Below are 22,133 nucleotides of genomic sequence, written 5' to 3'. Positions count from 1 at the left end.
CACAACAAATATCTCTGGAATAGCATAGCATAGACTTACGACTGTCGTGGAGCTAAAGTTGCTTTGTACAACGGCACCCTGGGAGTAGGATAAATACGTTTTAGGTTTTTAATGTAACAGCTAGTATAGTGCTGACAAATGGTGAACAACAATCTCAGTATCAAAGCCCCACTACTCTGATCCTGGCACGCCAAAGGGACACAACTCCAAAGAGCATTAAAGCGGCAAAGACCCGGGTTCGATTCCCCACATGGGTACAATGTGTGAAGCCCATTACTGGAATCTCGTGGTATTGCTGGAATATTGCTAAAAGCAGCGTAAAGCCACACACTCTCACTCACTCGGAATGTTCTCTGTTCTCACCGTCAGTCTTCGGCGTCGCCGTGAGGTCGTGGTCCAGGAACTGACCCCACTGCATCATCATCTGACTGAACATCCTGTCCTGCGTACTCGTACTGTCGAGGTTGAAACACTCCACGCTGACCTCCCGGGCGCTAGGGAGGGGCTCTGTGTTACCTCCGAACAACCGAGGGCTACCATTATCTAATAGGAAGACAAACTGATCGTTACAAACTTACAGTAATTCACATTATTACCTGCATTCACGCACGTTTAGTATTCTTCAGGGGCGGGGCGGTAGCCTAATAGTTAAAGCGTCCGCTCGTCACGCTTAAGACCCGGGTTCGATTCCCATCATGGGTACAATGTGTGAAGCCTATTTCTGGTGATATTACTGGAATATTGCTAAAAGTGGCGTAAACCCTTACTCGCTCACTAGTATTCTTAATTTGAAATTATATAAAATTACATTAATTTATGCAGCTTACTTTTATTCATAATGCATTTTCGCAAACTGGTAATACTTTCATGAACACGTTTCTAACAAAACCTGAACCTTATTACGGACTAGGTCTTTTTCAGAAATTTCGTATGAATATGGATGAATGTTGCTATGACACACAGAAGGAGGTATCGTGTCATTAACATTGATAAGATCGAATATTCTTAACTACTAACTCAGTGTGCGAAATTTACGCTGGTCCTGTGGTAGCTGGCTAGTAAAAAATCTCCAGGACCACTAAATGATAAGTTTGCATTGGTCCTGGTGGCCAGTGAATTTTGTATTGATAGTTATAAGTAAATCTACGAGTGTTATTTTGGACCAGTGAAGTACAGACAGGACCACTGATTATTGTCCACTCAATGGTCATGTATCTAGTGGGAAATATTGAAAGGTTTCTTTCCCTGCAAAGTAGTCATTAGTCAATATTATCGGTCATGTCGAATGTGAATCTAGAAGCTGTTTCGTAAAATCATTCAGTTTTGGATTAAGATGTTCAATATTTCGAAAATATAGATCTATGCATACTCACCATCGTCATATTTGGGGTCAAGGATTCTCCTGAATGCTTGTAATGGCGCTCCCCAGTTTGGATTCTTAATATTGTTGCACACGCCATCTAGCGGCCGGTATTTCAGCTTCCTGTCACATTTACTGAAAACAAACAAACGAACAAAACATTCATGCAGAAGTTAACCGTATATGAAGATAAGCGGAAAGAAATAAACTCACAAATTGTCTCCAGTAAAATTAACGATTATTTACTGTAAAAAAAATCCGCCAACAAATTTTTAATATATGTTTTAAACTTCAATACACTTTAACGTTTCATTGGTTAAACCAACTCTCAGTGTTCGGCCAACAAAGTACAAACTATGTTCAGACACAAAAACACATCTGCTACCCGCCGTCAGGGCTATGGGGTAGCCTAGTGGTTAAAACGTTCGCTCGTCACGCCAAAGACCTGAGTTCGATTACCTACATGGGTACATTGTGTGACGCACAATAACAGTGTATAGTTTTGAAATATTGTTAAAAGCGGCTTAAAACCACACTCATTAACAAAGCTGTTATCTTCCATTGATGTGGAGGAATACAATGCCAAAAGCAACAGACATGAATGAAATGGTGAGTGTATGATGCATACAGAAAAACACAGATGGATGGTAATACATCAGCCAATCCCTACCTTGCGATTCTCTCGCTCAGTCTCGCCCTTTCTCGCGCGAGGATGACTTCAGCTTTATTGCCTTCGTTGAAGGTCTTCTCGGCCTCGGTATTGGTCTCCATGGCGTCGACAATTTCTGGTATCATCTTGTGCACAGTTCTCCAACCGCCTGTAAACATCGAAGTGACCAGGAATCAGTCAGCTGAAAAGCTGTTTCAGTAACGCAAGGGCAGGTCACCCCAAACTGGTTAAACTCAGGAGTTCGGGCATGGAACCCGAAATAACCAGTTCCGTAATCTGGAATCTGGATTTGTATGTTTGTTGTTGAACGCCGTTCTCAGCAATATTCCAGCTATATGGCGGCCGCCTGTAAAACATCGACTCTGGACCAGATAATCCAGTGATCAACAGCATGAGCATCGATCTACGCAATTTGGCTATGATGACATGAGTCAACCAAGTCTGCAAGTCTGACCATCCCATCCCGTTAGTCGCCTCTGACGACAAACATGAGTTGCTGAAGATCAATTCTAACTGGAATCTTGAAACCACAATAACATTCTGATATCCCCGGAGAAGTATCTCTGCAATAGGACTTGATCTAAAATAGACCTTTCGAGGAATGTACAGAATGTATACTGAGAGGCATTTTATATCAAACACGGCGGATATGTGTATCCAACAAATATTCATTGGGAATCATATTCGGAGTGTTACTGCAGGGATCATGGATACAAGGAGTCTCGCCTTCTCATCTTAGTGTATGTGTCTCCCGATAACACGGGACGGTGGGGTAGCCTAGTAGTTCAAGCGTTCGCTCGTTACGCCTGAAGGCCCGGGTTCGATTTGGAAAAGAGGTACATTTGTGTGAAGCCAATTTCTGGTGTCCCCGTCGAGATATTGCTGAAATATTCTAAAAGCGCACTCACTCCCTATGCCACCATGGTGCTTGTAAAAATTCCTTAAATCATTTTGAGTCAAAGAGTTGCATCACTTTGGGCATTGCATTGAAAGAATATTGAAAGTTGAAGTCCATAACTCCTTGAGTTTTAGGGCGTTTGGGTAGCCTAGTGGTTTTAGCGTCCGCCCGTCACGCTGAAGACCGGGGTTCGATTTCCTACATGAGTAAAATGTGTGAAGCCCAATTCTGGTTTCCCACATCGAGATATTGCTTGAAAATTGCTAAAAGAGGCGTAAAACCATAGTTACTCACTCACTTTGAGTCTTAAACCATTGTAATGAACCAGTGACGTTCACAGAGAGAGTTCCGATGCTACACGACCAAACTTGCTTGGAGAATTACATCACTTAGAATGTACTAAATCTAAAGTAACACAATATTATAAGCCACCTGTATCTAGTGGATTAAATCTGAATGGTCCACTGAATAAGTCGAAAGAGCGAGATGTTCAGATTCCAATACAATATAGAGAGACATGTAACAGTAAACATTATTACTATTTTGTCAATACAGTTGTATTGTTAAGCCCCTTTCATAAATAAAAAAAATAAAATAAAATAAATAGTGTAATTGAGAAGTAAGATAATAATTTACCTGCAGCAACAATGATGCCTGCTAAAAACAGCGTTGTCAGTAACATCTTCGTCACTGTCTCTTTCACCAGGAGCTGCCTCCCGCACTGAAGTCCTGTGCAATACGCACGTTTATATAGCGTTTGGAGCCTACATCATTGATGTTTGTGAAGCGGATGTGTGTATGCCTTAATCCCATTGGCTGAAATGCATTGATTTCCAAATAACGTCGCGTGGAAATGCTTTTTCAAATGAAAAAAAGCAATACTGTATCAGTCGTATGAGAAATGATACGTGGCACTCGACAACATTCACTGCAGTTTGTCCGTCGTCTCATGAAGTACCCCTTTAATCCAGAATTTACCCTTCCCAGTGATATTGTCCGGATTAACAAGGTTCCGTAATAATGAATTATTTGTACGAAGTTGTATAATTTAATCATGCTTATCCTTTTTCTTGTGGGTTCTGATCTCAGATACGCCTTGGTCATGTTTAAAGGTTTGTCAACATTATTTCGGTGCTTGTGAATTTCTCCAAATTCATTTGTTCGTCTGAAAAAGGACAACAATTATAAAGGTCAATTTGAGGAATTTCCTCAGACATTACGATGATCATTCATACACTACATTTGGAAACGTCCTCCTCGTGCCTGTAACAAAACTGAATTGAACTTGAACTCCTCTCTGAGATTGCTAATACCAAGCCAATATTTTACCAACCTGATATTCCACTGACTTGTTTCAAAAACTTTCTGTGAATGTAAGTAAACCCTTCTTGATTTCCAGTAACGGGTTGTCAGTAAGCCATATGTATATTTCCCCGCTCTTTTGCTTTTTATAACACTTTATTCTGATACGACTGTGTGACGATTACATTTCATTGATAATGTTTACAGTACGTAACAGAGAGGTCACCAGTGATCATACCACAACAGTCAGTGAGTTAGTGAGTATGGTTTTTACGCCGCTTTTTAGCAATATTGCAGCAATATCACGGCGGGGACACCAGACATTGGCTTCACATATTTTACCCATGTGGGCATCGAACCCGGGCCTTCGGCGTGACGAGCGAACGCTTTAACCACTGGGCTACCCCGCCGCCCTCATACCACTACAGGCTGGTAACAGTGTTATAAATTTTGGCAGGGGCTTGTAGTGAAATTTATATCATGAGCTGCTCGCTGACTTGGTGGACAAATGTCGTCATATCGCAATTGCTTAGATTGATGTTCATGCTGTTCATCACTGGATTGTCTGGTTAGTGTCTCTATTATTTACAGACCGCCGCTATATAGCTGGAATATTGCTGAGTGCGGCGTTAAACAACAAACAAACAAACAAATAGAAATGACCCGCCAAATCCATGGCCTGGCTTCCGTTCTTATAACCTGTGGTCCATCAGTTTGGATGAAATAGTGTTCGCAGAAAATGGCGCCGATGGTGGTTCCTGAAGTTGCAAATAATTGGGGACATTTAGGGAAACTGATTTTTGTTTGAGAATGCTATTAAATTCATAGCATCCATTTTCACATTGAATGTGCAAGAACTGTACTCGCTTTCCGAAAGCCACGGCTCTTGATTCTTCTAGACCATCGGCATACATTGCTGGAGTCGTTTAGAGTCGACATAGAGAGAAGTCTTTTTCTTTGTACAATCCCACTATGACCGGGATGGTACTATTGGACCTTTGGTCTTTCCTTTGACAATACCTGAGTCTTTGGGATGTCCAAAACACACTCAATTCATTGACGATGGCAGACTGTAAACGCCTCCTGTTTTGTCATTTAATTCAATATAGAATTCAAATTGATGTACAAAAATGTTGAATCTAATTTTCTCTGTACACCCCATAGGGTCGACTGCATTGAAGGCAGTTAGATACAAATTATGTTTTATCTGATATCCCAACTCTCATGGAAAGGATGGAGTAATTTTCAGACTTGGAGGAAGGTAGAGACAGGTAGAAGGTAGAAACATATTTGGTGATGCTCGAGCAGTGTTGACAGAACCCTGCCAATAATTCAGTTATGTTTGATCAACATCAAACATTCCACACAGGTTATACTCAGTGCTATAGGATATGTATTTAGTTTGACGTTAGGTCTTCACAAGAAACAACTGCCATGTATTGTTTATTACGTCAAAGTCATTTTGAAGTGACGTCATTCAAACAATTTCACAGATTTTGTTACGTATCGGGGAACCCCGATTCACTAAATGTTTCAAGTGAAACATTATTCACTCTGGGAAATTATCCGTTATTCACCATAACCCGAAACTGTTACCACAGGGAATGCAAGTTATTTGAAGGACTTTTCTCGTAAGTATATAGACTACATGTATATGTCAACGTATATTACAAAACTGGTAAATACGATTAACTTAACAATCTTATCGAAAATACTGAGTGGTTTGATATTTTTAACAACTGTGAATGTGTTGATGATGCATGTAAAGTCTTTCACGATGTTTCATAGGATATGTTAGTTCATGTGTACATTCTAAAACTGTAACGATTCGTCCTGGTGATAAGCCTTGGTTCGATACTGAGTTGAGACGGGAATGCAGAAAACCTGATAGAATGAGAAAGAAAGCAAAAAGAACTGATAGTGAAAGAGATATTCGATTGTATAAGAAACAGAGAAATAAAGTTAACAATATGAAATACCATGCAAAAGAGAATTCTTATTCCAAAATTGATGATTTTATCACTGAATTACACTTTAAAAATAAACCCTCCTACTGGAAAATGCTGCGATATGTTGTAAAACATTCAGGTACAGCAACTTGCATTCCCCCTCTCAAACAATATCCTAATGATAATGACCCGTCGCTTTTCTCAGATATTGATAAAGCTGAATTTTTAATTAACTTCTTTGCCTCGATCTCCTGTGTAAATGACGAGAATATGGCTCCTCCTCAATTTGGTAGACGTACAAAATCCACTTTAGAATTTATATCAGTGACTAAACAGGAAATTACAGATATAATTAAATGTTTGCCACTGAATAAAGCTGCGGGTCCCGACAGAATAAGTCATAAGCTTTTAAAAGAAACTGCTCATTCAATAAATGCGCCATTATGTTTGCTTTTTGAATTGTCATTACGAAAAGGTGCGTATCCATCAGAATGGAAATTAGCACATGTAATGCCTGTATTCAAGAAAGGTGACAAAACTAAAGCATCAAACTACAGACCGATATCTCTTATAAGTTGTGTCGGTAAACTGTTTGAGAGAGCTGTATTCAAGCATATATCTAACTATTTCAACGAGAACAAGTTATTGTACAAATACCAAGCTGGTTTTCAAGCTGGGAGTTCACCTGTCCATCAATTAATTGAAATATATCATCAAATATGCCAAGCTCTAGATGATAAGGACCAATATTGTATGGTCTTTGTGATGTTTCGATGGCTTTTGATCGTGTTTGGCACGGAGGGCTTATACATAAATTGGAAATGTATGGTATTAAAGGTAGATTGTTAGAGTGGTTATGTAATTACATATATAATCGCTATCAAAGGTCTTTGTTAATGGAGCCCTGTCTAAACCAAGGTTACTCCAAGCTGGCGTCCCACAAGGATCAGTGTTGGGTCCGTTTTTATTCATTGTTTATGTAAATGATATTGCTGATGACTTAGATTGCATAACGCGACTATTTGCAGATGACACATCATTAGGCAAGGCTTCTGGAAATCTTAACAGAATAGAAACCTCATTAAACATAAATCTCAGAAGGTTAAACGACTGGGCAAACAAGTGGTTGATATCATACAACCCAGATAAGACAGAATAAATACTTTTCTCACTTAAAGATGATATTTACTTGATTAACTTACTATTTGACGATAAGATTGTTAAAACGGTAGAAGATCATAAACATTTGGGGATAATACTTTCATCGAACGGCAAATGGTCCTCCCATGTATCTAATATTGTTTCCAAAACCTCTAAAATGATTTACTCAATGAGAAAACTTAAATATATTCTTACCAGAAATACACTTCTAAAGATTTACACAGTTTTTAGACCACACTTTGAGTTCGCATGCGAAGTCTGGGATGGCTGCGGAAAAGAACTAAGTTTAAAATTGGAAAGGCTCCAGATGGAAGCTGCAAGAATTATTACAGGACTTCCCAAATATTCTTCTTTTAATTCACTATATTATAAAACAGGCATGGAAGCACTATCAGAGCGTAGAAGAATAAGAAAATTGTCTTTGTTCTACAATATTCAAAACAACAAAAGTCCAATCTACCTAAAAGAAATAATTCCTCAGAACGTGGGCTCCAGGAGTCAATATAATCTAAGAAATTCAGGCAATATCTGCTTGCCAAGAACAAGAATAAAACATTCTCATGAGTCGTTCTTCCCATCAACTATAAGATTGTGGAACAATCTACCTACAAATGTAAGAAATTGTACTTCACTATCAAAGTTTAAATCGAGCATAATAACATCATATAACTCAGCTCCACTGTACTTTTATTACGGTATTAGAAAATTTAACATATTCCATACTCAACTACGTCATGAAGCTAGTAGATTAAGTTACGAGCTGTACAGAGTAGGGCTAATCACTTATCCATCCTGCGCATGTGGAAACCCATGCGAAAATGCTCATCACTATTTCTTAGAATGTTCTTTACTCAATCAACATAGAAAGATCATGCTTAAAGCTATTCAAGATATATGTAGTAATTCTGTGATTACATTATCTGTTATTTTAAACGGCATTGCAGATCTGACAAATCATAAAAATGAAATTATATTAAAAAATGTACATCAATGTATATGCAAATCTAAACGATTCCAGTAGTCTTCTCTCTAACACCTTTTGTATTATAGCATTTCCTCCTGTTATCTTTCAGTCTTTCTCTGTCTCTGTTTCTAATAATTGCTTGTGTGGTTATTAGTTATTTGTAAATATCTTCGAAGAGGGGTTTAATAAGTTGAAAGAACTTGTCCCCGATCCTTTTCACATTGTGAATAAAATATGTTTAAACTAAACGTATATTGTTACGAAAGCCTTTAGACGGCGTATTTTGTCAAAATAACATTATTCATACTCAATCTCCTAAGAACCAGACAAGGATGATTGTATAAACAAAAGCCAAACACTTAAAAATTATATATATTTGATCAAAATATTACAAACGTTGCCAAAATGTTGCTTTACTGAAAAGAGTTACCAAACACAGAAATGTAATACACATATCAAGTACATGACCGTCGAAAAACCAATTCTTGTTTGCTTCTGTTTCATCGGTTATGGGTTCAGATGTTTCCATGACAACCTGATGCGGCAGCTGTAGCACCTACAGAGTCCATTTTGTAAACGCCTATTACAAAACATTGCCCCAGCGACCTCAGTGATTTACTTAGGATCAGTATGATATCGTGTTGTCATTACAAGATGTTACAAATGAAAAATTACACAAATTTCATGATACATTTCGTCGTAGTATACTAGTATCGCTATTTATCATCGGTCCTTCAATCCATTTGCCTTTTAAGAAGCGTGGTGAGACTGAAAGATTTTGTTATAGTATACTAGCGTGTCGCTTTACCATCGATTCTTCGAACAATCTACCTTTCCGGAAGTATAGTTTCGAACACATTAATATCAGCTAGATTTGTCACAAATTCTTAGACCCCTTGTTTTCTGGAAATGTGATGTGTTTTATCGATTAAGTTTTAAACAAACGACTCGGTTCCCCATCAGTTCATTTATTCATTTGCCTTCATGATGTATGGCTTGAAATGTTGACACAAGCTGTTTACCTGCAACCCTAGCTGTTGATTGACCAAGGAGATCCGGGTTAAACTTTTTCATGGAACCTAAACAACTGCTGTACGTTATTTCTAACAGGTTATGTTGGGTACTCTAAAGGATCGCGAATACAGAAGGCTTTTATTTTTGCTAAGATCTGGGAAATTGCCATTAATGATAAACGTTGGTAGACGTTACGGTGTTATTCGCGATGAACGATTTTGTAATTTATGTATGAATGGATGTATAGAAGATGAATACCATTTTCTGTTAATATGTAAAGTTTATTCCATGTTAAGACAAAGTATATTCCTGAAAATTTGTGGAAACATCCTTCTATTTATAAATTACTATGTTATTAAGTTGTGATAAAATGAATATCCTAATTAACTTAGCAAAATTTGTAAAAGACGCTTTAAGGTTAAGAAGTTTTTAAAAGGTGTATCTAACCATTTTGTCACTATCATTATTATTTTGTGAGTTTTTGTATTGGGCCTATGGCCTTTATACGGAATAAAAGTTTGAGTTTGAATACGTTTACGGGCACAACGCATGATATTTCAAACAAATGGGTTGTGACAGGTTTCCGTGTGATCCATGTGAAGGATTTATGATCCATGTAAAGGTTTTATAAATCTTGTCAAAGAAATCCGTTGTATCATTCCAACAACACAAGAAGCTAGGTACAACCTCCTCCTATCCCATGCTTGTCGGAAGAATGATGAGAACTGTGCTGTAACAATGTGGAGTTTAATGATTGTGTGTTATCGTCTCTGACCGTGTAGATGTATGCTCATACTGTCAACCTTTCGTTTACCTGATGACAACGTAGGAAGATAACCAATTACTCACTCACATTAAAACCACATTGTGTACATTTAGATAACGATACAACCAACTGGTGATGTATCAATTGTTTGGCAATATATCAAAAGACAGGTTACAATATTTAGCATCGGTAGAACTATAAATTGTCGTTAGTGTTTCGACAATTTCTATAGATGTAAACAATTACCTGTTTCAACTTTGCATTGTTCGATTTAAGCAGTAACGTAGTCCTCGAGGAAAAGAAAGCGTCGAATACAAGTGAAGACATAGACATGGCCTTACATGAATTGAGGAAAGCAGATAGCTATTAACCAGAATACGAGTCATCGTGTGTATTTATGAGACGAATTCGTGTAACCGGAAATCAAATGATGACAACTATAACAGGGAATGGTCGGGACCGACAGGTACTTCGAGTTATGCATAATATTCGAGACACCGGCATTCGACTCATCGGGATTTGACTGTAGTTGCTTTTACAGGATCGTTAGTCACACTGTCGGGGGCGGTGGGATGTATTCTCTTTTTGCCTGCACTTTAATTGGCTGTAAGCGGATTAGGATTAACAGTCCAGGGTGCCTGCACAATTATAGTCTGTTCCAGTAAGTGGAGTTCACTACCGGCACCTTGAAGAAAGAATTGACCTTGAGAAACATGGACTCTTAACTGGTACCATCTCACCACTTGCTTATGGTGATGCCGTTTCTCATCTGGTGGGATTGTGAATGGGATTATTATGTCATGTGAAACAAATTATACAATTGTATGTATTTATGTATAATGCACAGTGCACATAAATATTTATTTCCTGGTGTGTCATTTAACGCTTATTTTGTGTATTTGCTGATTTAAAATTTCATCATATTTGTCAGATAATTCATTTTCGTATATTTGTATATATGCAATATTGTGTATGCATACAATGTTACATGCAATATTAGTAAAATTTAAAATGTCACCATATTTTCAAATGACTCATATTCGTCTATTTGTGGGTGCTATATGCAATAAACAAAATGTGATCAACTTTACTGTTTACCTGCAAGTGCTGGCATACTTACATTTCTACTACACACTATAGCTTTAATCCCCATTGTTGTAAGGACTAGTACGGTCCTGTAATTTTAATCCCTAAACAATACGTGCAGGCAAAAAGAGAACACCCCGGCGGTGGGGTAGCCTAGCGGTTAAAGCGTTCGCTCGTCACGCCGGGTTTCATACATTGTACCCATGTTGGGAATCGAATCCGGGTCTTCAGTGTGACGAGCGAACGCTTTAACCACTAGGCTACCCCACCGCCCAAGTGTTGATCATGTGTTACACGTGTACGGTATATTTCCAGAGGGATGTCGACGTGAGCAACTGAACGTTCTCACCTCCTACATCGACGCCAGCAACGTCTACGGTAGCTCCACAGAAGAATGTTCGAATCTACGGACCGGCGCAGGAGGCATGTAACGATGTAACACAAAACACACCTGTGTCTCTTTATAACGATGTTAATGTGATGTTCGACACGTGAAGATCCGGGTTAGAATTGGCCTTCAGTAACCCATGCTTGTCGTAAGAGGCGACTAACGGGATCGGGTGGTCAGGCTCGCTGACTTGGTTGACACATGCTGTTGATCACTGGATTGTCTGGTCCAAACTCGATTATTTACAGACCGCCGTCATATAGCTGGAATATTGCTGAGTGCGGCGTAAAACTTAACTTACTCACTCATTCTGATGAATTGGAACGACGCGCCTTATTACAGATGTGCATGTCTATTTCAATACGTATGGAATCTCTTAATCGTCATTTATTACTAAAAGATATAATTTGAATATTAATGAAATATAAATCGTAAGTGTGGCCCTTCAATTAATAGCCTGTTCGATATCTGTGTCTGTGGTGTCGGTACGTGTCCGTGGCAACAGCCCTGGGATCCTTAACCAGGCTGTTTGGCAACGGTGGTCGCAGAGAGACCTTGTATGGTGGACCGTGTTTGCCAGCTTGTCGGAGTGTCCAGGGATTCGGACATGCCCAGCACTGAAGCACATGTTGTATATATGACGTCACACCAGAAACGTGACTTGGTTCATAATGTGCCTCTGTTTTGCCGCGGGTACCCGGTAGGATGAAACTGGCTTTCACAGGCATTTGGAGTTGAATTCTTCCCGGGGAGTTGAGAATCAACGTCAAATGCAGACAGATCCAATAACCGAGGTAAACATGCCGAATAGCTTAAAGCATTCTTATGCATTGATCACGGTGCCTTTTGATAGAATAAGCAGCATTGGTGTAAGTACACTGTATATGTGCACTACTTAATTGAGTGAGCGAGTTTTACGCCGCTTGTAGCAATATTCCAGCAATATCACGGCGGGGGACACCAGAAATGGGCTTCATACACTGTACCCCATGTGGGGAATCGAACCCGGGTCTTCGGCGTGACGAGCCAACGCTTTAACCACTAGGCTATCCCACCGCCCCACTAATTATTTGGCATCTCTTTATCAGGTTTACTGGCTACATCTGAGGGCAATATGCTACCTTTATCTGACAAAACCTTTTGCGTCAAGAAAAACGGCCATTCTTGCTACAATGCAGGTAAGAGAGTTACCACTCCCTTCAGGAAGCGACTACACTTCCTCAAAGACATTGGTTTTTTATATTGATTTAATTGAAAAAAGAGACTTAAAACATTCCTTGTTTGGGACACCATGATGATCGTAGCTGAAATGACCGAGAGAATGTCTGTTCCATTCAACCGTTAGTATAACCCACACAAGGTCTAAGGAAGAAATAGACATTGGAAACCCACTGCGTATGGTGGAAGAAACAAGAGCCCACGATGCAGAGTTGCGTCCCTTGTGTGATAGGATACAGGTACTAATCCCAAACTACACTTGAGTCCTCATTCGACACCCCCATCCTGGGTGTAACCACTTTAGGCGACATGTATACTCACAATGGGTGGATCCTGCGATAAAGTACTACTATATTTATAATGAGCATGTGTTTGTTGGCATTAGCGCTCAATACAAATCATCAACATGAACCAAGTTGTCAATTCGGGTGTATGATGTATTTTTCTATTAAGACAAGACATTAAAACCATGTACATTGCACCCTTTAGGTGACTTCCGCGTGAATGTGTTCCCTGGGCTGGTTGCCATGCACACCCTGTGGGTGAGGGAACACAACCGCCTGGCAACCGAACTGCGCCAGGTCAACCCTGGGTGGGACGATGAGAGACTATTCCAGGAGGCCAGGAAGATCATCATAGCAGCCATGCAGCACATAACATACGACAACTGGCTGAGGAAAGTGCTGGGGCCATTGATATACGAATACTTCGACGTCTTTGGTGACCACAGCTACGACGACAGCGTCAATCCCGGAATATTTAACAGCTTCGCCACTGCCGCCTTCAGGTTTGGTCACTCCCAGATTGCCGGTCACTACGGCGTGAAGAAGAATGAAGATATCGACATTCGCAACTTGTACATGGACCCTTCCTATGTCGCTGAGGGATATGAAGACGTCCTTCTCGGTCTTCTCCGGGGCCCGAGCCAAAAGGCAGATACACACTTTACGGAAGGTGAGTGAGTGTGTCTAGTTTTACGCCGCAATGTTCCACGTCAGAATTGGGCTTCACAGATTGTATTCATGTGGGGATTCGAACCCGGGTTCGGCGTGACTATAGACCGCTTTAACCTCTAGGTTACCCCACCGCCCCTTAAGGAAGGTAGAGTGGATGGCATTGTCTGCTCTATCTCAGCGAGATACTGTTTAAAACGTTCAAGTTGTTCCATTCACGTTATGGAGACGACTTAAGCGAATATCATGTGGTTATACGTTTCATATTAGCTTTACAGTCGAACCTCCTTATCTCGAACCCCTGGTATCTATATCTAGAACCTATCCTCCTGTGGATCCACTTGCACAAAGCGATCTTAACGCCACGGCGATCATAAGCCTCTGCTAAAGTAGGTAAGTATATCAGTTGCGATTGTCTAACGCCGAGTTCGCTTTGTGCAAGCGGACCAAGTTCCGAAAGCCACGTGACACACAATACATAGTGCTATCTCGACCCTTCGACTTGTTCCCAATTTTGATTTAATCGAATTGTACCTTTATTTCGAAGTTTTCGTTAGCTTCATGCACAGCTTTGGAAAGCACAAGTATATGCTTATTGCCGTGAAACCTGTCACAGCATTGCCTTCTAGTGATTTCATAATATACTAGCCGCCGTGGTATATCCGGGTTAGAATTGATCTTCAGCAACCCATGCTTGTCGCAAGACGCGACTAGCAGGTTCGGGTTGTCAGGCTCGCAGACTTGGTTGACAAGGTCATCGTATCCCAATTGCGTAGATCGATGCCCATGCTGCTGATCACTGGATTGTCTAGTCCAGACTCGATTATTTACAGACCGCTGCCATATAGCTGGAATAGTGGTGAGTGCGGCGTAAAACTAAACTCTCTCACTTTATATATGTTACATACGTCCTTGTGGGATCTCACCTCAGTGACTATTAGTTAAGGCATTGCTGGTACAGCTATAAACATATTTCGTTCTGCTAATCATTCCACATCGGACATCCGCTGTTATGTATTTGTAATAGCTCTGCAAAAAGCCTACGTGGGGTTTAAGGGTTGTTCTACAGGAATTTCATGCATTTCAATGCATTTTGTCTATACTTGTGTGTGACAATTCAGGTTTGGTATATGGGTTTTAGCAAGGAAGTATATATACTGAGTCAAAAAAGAAACTTCACATTCCTTCTTCAGGGCACTATAAAAGAACAAGAGATGGTAAGATGGTTAAATTATTATTATTTCATTGTTGAGATCTGTGTGATGTACTCGATACACTGACAGTGCCATAATCAGTTCCATTAGGCTACACCGCCGTTCCAAAACATGGGTATACAGAATGTCAAGTCACAAGAATAAAAATGCGAAATTTCTCAGTTCAATATCGTGTATGGCCGCCCCGCGCATTCACCACTGCCAAATACCGTCTCCTCATCGACTGCCTGATGCTTGTGAACACGTGGTTGGGGATTCTGCGCCATTGCTCTTGCAAGGCAGCCAAGTTCCTGCAAATTCTGAGGTTGGTTCCTAAGACCACGAAGCCTTCTCCCAAGTGCACCCCAAACGTGCTCTATTGGTTTAAGGTCAGGGGACCTCGATGGCCAGTCCATGACGTTGATTCCAGCGTTTTGAAGGAAATTTCGTGTCAACATCGCGGTATGCGGCCGAGCATTATCATGCTGGAACTGTAGACCTGGGCCATGAGCCGCCATGAAAGGAACGAGTTCAGGGGGTGAGCACCTGGTCGCGGTAAGCAGCAGCTGTGAGGTTTCCACGGATGACCAGAAGTCGGGAACGGTTGTTCCCACAGAAAGCACCCCACACCATGCAACTTCCGCCCCCGAATCCGTCGACTTCCTGTACACAACATTGGGCATACCGTTCACGACGTCGTCTCCACACTCTATGCCTGCCGTCCGCGAATCTGAGGGTAAACCTGGATTCATCGCTAAAGACGACTCGATTCCAGTCTCTCTGGGTCCACAGCAGACGTTGACGTTGATGAAACGGCGTCAATATTGGCCCACGATTTGGACATCAAGAATGGAGATTGGCAGCCCGCAACCGATTTCGAATGGTCTGTGAGGACAGTCGACCTCTAAACATCTCAGCCCTGGTTCGTGTAGCCGGCAGAAATCTCTCACGTAGGTGACGTAGGACGATTTGACGGTCTTCTGCTCGTGACGTCACACGTGGACGACCCGACCTTGGGCGATCAGAAGTGATGCCAGTTTGTTGTAGACGACCTCGTAAGTCATACACAATACGACGGCTGCATCCCATTGCTCTTGCGACGTCAATAACTGATCTTCCCGCTTGCAACATGCCAACGGCACGTTCACGTTGCACATTTGACAATCGTGGCATTTCAAGTACCGTTAGAACTGTGGTTTAAAAGTGTTTTTTCAATTCTTGAGGCCAATGCAAACACGTGCATATGAAGAAAACTTCGATGCGAAGATCACGTGATCGCCTGCACGTGCAAAACCTGATTTGGCACTAACATCATTTGCACGACGAATGGATGGGTTTGAGTGGGTTTTGCTAACGTTTTTCTAGAGTCGAAAAATAGGGATCCCATTTCGGATACATAGATGTATCATCAGAAAAAAATTATTCATTATTTTTCAAATTACATTTCTTTTTTGACTCAGTATATATATATACGTCTTTGGTTTTAGGCATTGCCATAATGTTGTAGGTTGTTCTGTTATATTTTGTAATGAAACCCCTAAATTCATAAAATCTGTTCGGCATTTTGTTACAGAAAAGAAAGGGAGAACAATAATGACACTTTTTATGGATATCAACTTCTTTTATTTCGTGACTGCGACACTTCGATACAGATTCAACGGTGCAAGAATCTGTCTCGAAACCTACCACTCACGAAATAAAAGAAGTTGTTATCAATAACATTTTGTCTTTACTGAAATTCACAACTTCTAAAAGAAATTGAAGAAAGGGAAATAGTCTACTTAAAAGATTCCACAGGTTTTCATGGTAAAGGACCTCGGTAGGGGAGGTAACTGCGCATGGCCTGAAAGCTCATTTATGTAGCGATACCGTGTTCATTATTAACTGTGAAGGATGTTATTGCACAGAAGTCAAAACAGAGTGTATGTGTAAAACAGAATCAATTGAGAAAGAATTGTTTGTGATGATTTAAACACGCCTCTGTTCATGAAACATGGGTAAATTGTATTAATTATTTATATTATCATTGGACATGTTTGCTTTTGTAACGAAGACACGACACGATGTGGCCGCCATGTAATGACTCACATAAAATGTTTCTCTCCACAGGTGTAACTGATAACTTGTTTGAAAACACGAAGACTCAAGGGAAGAGCCTTGACCTTGTAGCGTTGAATATCCAGAGAGGTCGAGACCACGGACTTCCGCCATACATGGACTTTCTCATCAAGTGGTCAAAGGAAATCAACGAACACACCTCCATCATCGAGAAGCCTGGGACGCCTCTCTGTGCACTTGGCCTTTACGAGTAAGTCTTAATAAATCGTGAGTGACTGAAGTTTAGTTAAGTTTTACGCCGCTTTTAGCATTATTCCAGCAATATCACGACGAGGGACACCAGAAATGGGCTTCGAAATAACCGTACTTCGTAAAACGCATTTCGACTATGATATGCCGTAAGTGTCAGGGACCATTTACCCGTTAATAAGCGTGTTCGTATCATAAACATAAACGTAGTTTACTGTAATTGATTAGGTATTTATGATTATATGAACCCGTGAAGGTCCGGGTTGGACTATTGATCTTCAGTAACCCATGCTTGTCGTAAGAGGCGACTAACGGTATCGGGTTGTCAGGCTCGCTGACTTGGTTGACACATGTCATCGGTTCCCAATTGCACAGATCGATGCTGATGCTGTTGATCACTGGATTGTCTGGTCCAGACTCGATTATTTAGAGACCGCCGCCATAGAGCTGGAATATTGCTGAGTGCGGCGTAAAACTAAACTCACTCACTCACTATGATTGTATGAGTCGGGGCAGTGGGATGGCCTAGCGGTTAAAGCGTTCGCTCGTCACGCTAAAGACCCGGGTTCTATCCCCCACATGGGTACGATATATGAAGCCCATTTCTGGTGTCCCCCGCCGTGATTGTGCTGGAACATTGCTAAAAGCAACTCACCACGTGAGGTCGGTTATGAAAAGCGTCCTGTTATGATATTATCATAACAGTATTATCGATAGTAGAATTAGAAAGTATTTGTTCGTGATTTAACTTGAATCGTATTTTGTTTATTGCAGTAGTGTGGATGATGTTGACCTATTTCTGGGTGGAATGGACGAAGCCCATCTGAAAGAGGCCATGGTTGGACCAACATTTGGTTATATATTGGCGAAACAGTTTTACAACTTGCGGGTAGGAGATCGATTCTGGTACCAGACAAAAAACAGCACCCTTGGATTTACTGATGGTAAGAAGCAGTGAAGTTTCTGCACGTCCGCACCACCCAGTGTGTTTCTGTAGCAGGTCCTAGTGTCCCCCAGTAGATAAAGCTAGACGGGAATCGCCTGTAGTTCTATACCATGGATAGAAAGCACACTTCACTAACTTGAGTGAGTGAGTTTAGTTTTACGCCACTGTGACCAATATTCCGTCCAGGGACACCAGAATTGGGCTTCAATCGAATCCGGGTCTTCATGGTGACGAAGGAACGCTTTACCCACTAGGCCACCCCACTGGAATTCACGTCAGAGCACATGAAGCTGGGTATCGAGGTGCTTGAAGCTGTTGTCATGTTAAACGGTGGATTAAAGGGTTCGACTGCCCACATGTCTGGTGTCCAAAGGGCGGTGGGGTAGCCTAGTGGTTAATGCATTCGCTCGTCACGCCGAAGGCCCGGGTTCGATTCCCCACATGGCTAAAAAAGCGGCGTAAAACCATACTCACGCTCTCAGTCTGGTGTACATTCGTAATGTCCCTCTGAGAATTATAATATTGGATTATTGCGAAAAACGGTGTAAATCATAAAAGACAAACTAAAGTATCTTCATTTATATTACTTCTCCATGTAATATATGCACAACATTGGTATGTTTATTTAAGTACAAACTACCAAAAACAGTAAGCATGTACCACGGGTCCTCTTCATTCTTCAAATTTATTGGCTGATTAATGTAGAATTTGAAAAAAACCTGTCATTTTACTAGCTACAGGGTACCGTACTGGTTAAAGGGCTCGACCTTCAACAGAGGTAAATTATGTGAAGCCCAGTTTCCGGGTTTCCACCGTAGTGTTACTGGACTATCGAATAACCACTCACTCACCCTCCGTTTCAGACCAGCTAGCTGAGATTCGGAAAGTGACCTTAGCACAGGTGATGTGTGAGAACAGTCGGATGAAAAGAATTCAAAAAGACGTCTTTAAACTTCCAGGAAGAGGGTAAGTATGAATGCACGTTCTTTAACTAACCTTTAAGCACTGAGTACCTTCCAAGCACATTTTGTTTGTCCTGAGAATCGACTATAATGGAGGTTAGTCTTTGTTTCTTTTTTTGTTGTTGTCTGTTTGTGTTAATGTTTGTTTATTTTTATTTAATTTAAATATTTATTTATTTGTATTTTTAAAATTTTTAAATATATATATATATATGTTGCCCCTATTGTGACGACACAATATATATGTAATGACGTCATACTGTAACCGCTACAATGTTTATTTTAATTTTATTTTTATTATTTTTGGGGGTGGGGGTGGGGGGGTGGGGTGGTGGTGTACATGCTCATTCACCATGAAGACCCGGGGTAGAATGTCTTCCCTGCTCCAGAAGTGACTATCATGGGTGACCCGTGAAAATCCAGGTTGGAAGTGACCATTATTTCAACCACTGGGTTAGTAACAGGCCGCGGTAATATAGCTAGATCATTGCTTACGGCGACGTAAACAACAGACAAAATGCCTGTTTTCATGAATTATCTAAAAATAGTTGTACGCGGCTATGTTTAGTGAGTGAGTAATTATGATTTTTCGCCGCTTTGGGGATTATCAAGAATGGGGTTCACACATTGTACCCATATGGGGAATCGAACCCGGGTCTTCGACGTGACGAGCGAACGCTTTAACCACAGCGCTGTTGACAAACGACTGACTGACTGAGTTTGGTTTTACGCCGCTTTTAGCAATATTTCAGCAATATCACGGCGGGGGACACCAGAAATTAGCTTCACACATTGTACCGATGTGGGGAATCGAACCCGGGTCTTCGACGAGAAGAGCGAACGCTTTAACCACAGCGCTGTTCACAAACGACTGACTGACTAAGTTTGGTTTTACGCCGCTTTTAGCAATATTTCAGCAATATCACGGCGGGGGACACCAGAAATTAGCTTCACACATTGTACCGATGTGGGGATTCGAACCCGGGTCTTCGACGTGACGAGCGAACGCTTTAACCACAGCGCTGTTGACAAACGACTGACTGACTGAGTTTAGTTTTACGCCGCTTTTAGCAATTGTTCAGCAATATCACGGCGGGGGACACCAGAAATTAGCTTCACACATTGTACCTATGTGGGGATTCGAACCCGAGTCTTCGACGTGACGAGCGAACGCTTTAACCACAGCGCTGTTGACAAACGAATGTATGGAGACCCGAGGTTGTTATGTTCACAACAAACGAGGAACAGTTACAATGACCACGCCATGTTCTTCCAGCAACCGCCCGGTTTCATGCCGAGAACTGCCAGCCATCGACCTCACGAAATGGAAAGAGTGACCTCTAAAATATCAACTACTACTTGTGTTCATCAAATGAGTAAAATATATTATGCTATGCAGTATTGTTTCCGTGTTGTTGATTTTTACCATGCGTATGCTCTGCCGTCATCACGGGCATTGTAAGAGCCGTAATGGTTCAAGGCAGCATTCATTTGTAAGGTCGTTTGTACGGTCCTTATGTAGTACAGTACCAGAACTCAAAAGAGGTCAAAAGACACCTAATTCATGCAATACAAAATTACATTTTACTTATTTTGAGTACCATCCTAGAACTCCCAGTGATAGTGAGTGAGTTTAGAGTTGGAGTCTGGACCAGACAATCAAGTGATCAACAGCATGAGCATCGATCTGCGCAATTGGGAACCGATGACATGTGTCAACCAAGTCAGCGAGCCTGACCACCCGATCCCGTTAGTCGCCTCTTAGACAAGCATGGGTTACTGAAGACCAATATTCTCACCCGGACCTTCACGGGTATCTCCAAGTGATAAAGCGACCTTGGACAAGAGTTTGTATCATCGTTTGATGTGTAAGGGCCCGTATACACGAATGTAATAAAACATCATTACTGCCAGAGTGAGTGAGTATGGTTTTACGCCGCTTTTAGCCATATTCCAGCCCAGACATGGGCTTCACACATTGTACCAGCTCACCCAACAACAGGTAAGAACAAACACTGATGAATATAAAACGGAAACGCCAGAGAATGACCAGACTTGATTATCCCATGAAACACTGAGTGAGTTTAGTTTTACGCCGCTTTTTGCAATATTCCAGCAATATCACGGCGGGGGATACCAGAAATGGGCTTCACATATTGCACCCATTATGGGAATCGAATCCGGGTCGTCTTTCTGCGTGACGAGCGAACGCTTTAACCACTAGGCTACCCCACCGCCCCATTACTTCCAGAAAAAGCATCGGCGGTTCGCAACGAGGTGTGTGAGTGAATGTTATTTAACACCGTACATTATTTCAGCGTTCTTCACGACTGGAACCTGTTGTTATAAAAGCCGATGTCACTTTGACATCGCCCACAATTTACAGACGTGACGTAAAATACTGAAAAACTCCACGAAGAAGGGTTAAACTCAACTCGCTCACCCTCTTCTGAATTGATGATAACATGCACTTGCGTTTAGGAACTGATACACGAAAACATGTTGAAGCGCTTACTTTGTGAAGGGGTGGTTTGTGAAGGGGTGGTTGGATAGCCTAGTGGTCAAAGCGTTGTCTCGCCACGCCGAAGGCCTGGGTTCGATTCATCACATGGGTACAATTTGTGAAGCCCAATTCCGGTGTCCCCCAACGTGATATTGCTGGAATATTGCTAAAAGCGGCGTAAAACCATACTCACTCACTTTATACAAATCCGCGTAACACACATTTTTTACCTTTATACCTCCATAACGACAAAGATATTGACGACGTAGTCAATTCTTAAATATACTGTGAAATACGTTGTGACGGTGTATATAAACATATTTTCGATAGGAAAGTGAATCAAGCCAGCAATTTGCAACATGGCTGCTATGTCGAGCACATAACATAACTATACACTCTACTTTATCTCAAAGCCTGCATCGACGTTCAGGTTTCCTGGTTCAAGTGTATCAACATTTTACAAATACATATACATCTTCAGAAAGGAATAATT

At 41.1% G+C, this 22,133-nt stretch overlaps 2 protein-coding genes across 2 annotated transcripts; one reads left to right on the top strand and one right to left on the bottom strand.

Moving 5' to 3' along the window:
* Positions 1-300: 300 nt before the first annotated feature.
* On the bottom strand, positions 301-3,674 carry LOC124275658 (thyroid peroxidase-like). Its single transcript, XM_046711282.1, has 4 exons — positions 3,565-3,674; positions 2,031-2,178; positions 1,374-1,495; positions 301-543 (listed from the first exon to the last, which is right to left on the bottom strand). Exons 1-4 carry the CDS (start codon positions 3,608-3,610, stop codon positions 338-340), a joined length of 522 nt encoding a protein of 173 aa, XP_046567238.1. The 5' UTR covers positions 3,611-3,674; the 3' UTR covers positions 301-337.
* Positions 3,675-6,449: 2,775 nt separating this feature from the next.
* Positions 6,450-20,538, top strand: LOC124275659 (peroxidase-like). Its single transcript, XM_046711284.1, has 7 exons — positions 6,450-6,468; positions 11,486-11,593; positions 13,266-13,730; positions 17,032-17,230; positions 18,004-18,173; positions 19,039-19,141; positions 20,414-20,538. Exons 1-7 carry the CDS (start codon positions 6,450-6,452, stop codon positions 20,472-20,474), a joined length of 1,125 nt encoding a protein of 374 aa, XP_046567240.1. The 3' UTR covers positions 20,475-20,538.
* The last annotated feature ends 1,595 nt before the right edge of the window (positions 20,539-22,133 follow it).

This window comes from Haliotis rubra, unplaced genomic scaffold, assembly GCF_003918875.1.
Source record: "Haliotis rubra isolate DU_JTF1 unplaced genomic scaffold, ASM391887v1 Scf2000, whole genome shotgun sequence".
Classification (NCBI taxonomy): Eukaryota; Metazoa; Mollusca; class Gastropoda; order Lepetellida; family Haliotidae; genus Haliotis; species Haliotis rubra.
Note: the sequence above shows the minus strand (reverse complement) of the source record. Positions and strands in the feature narration are given on the sequence as shown.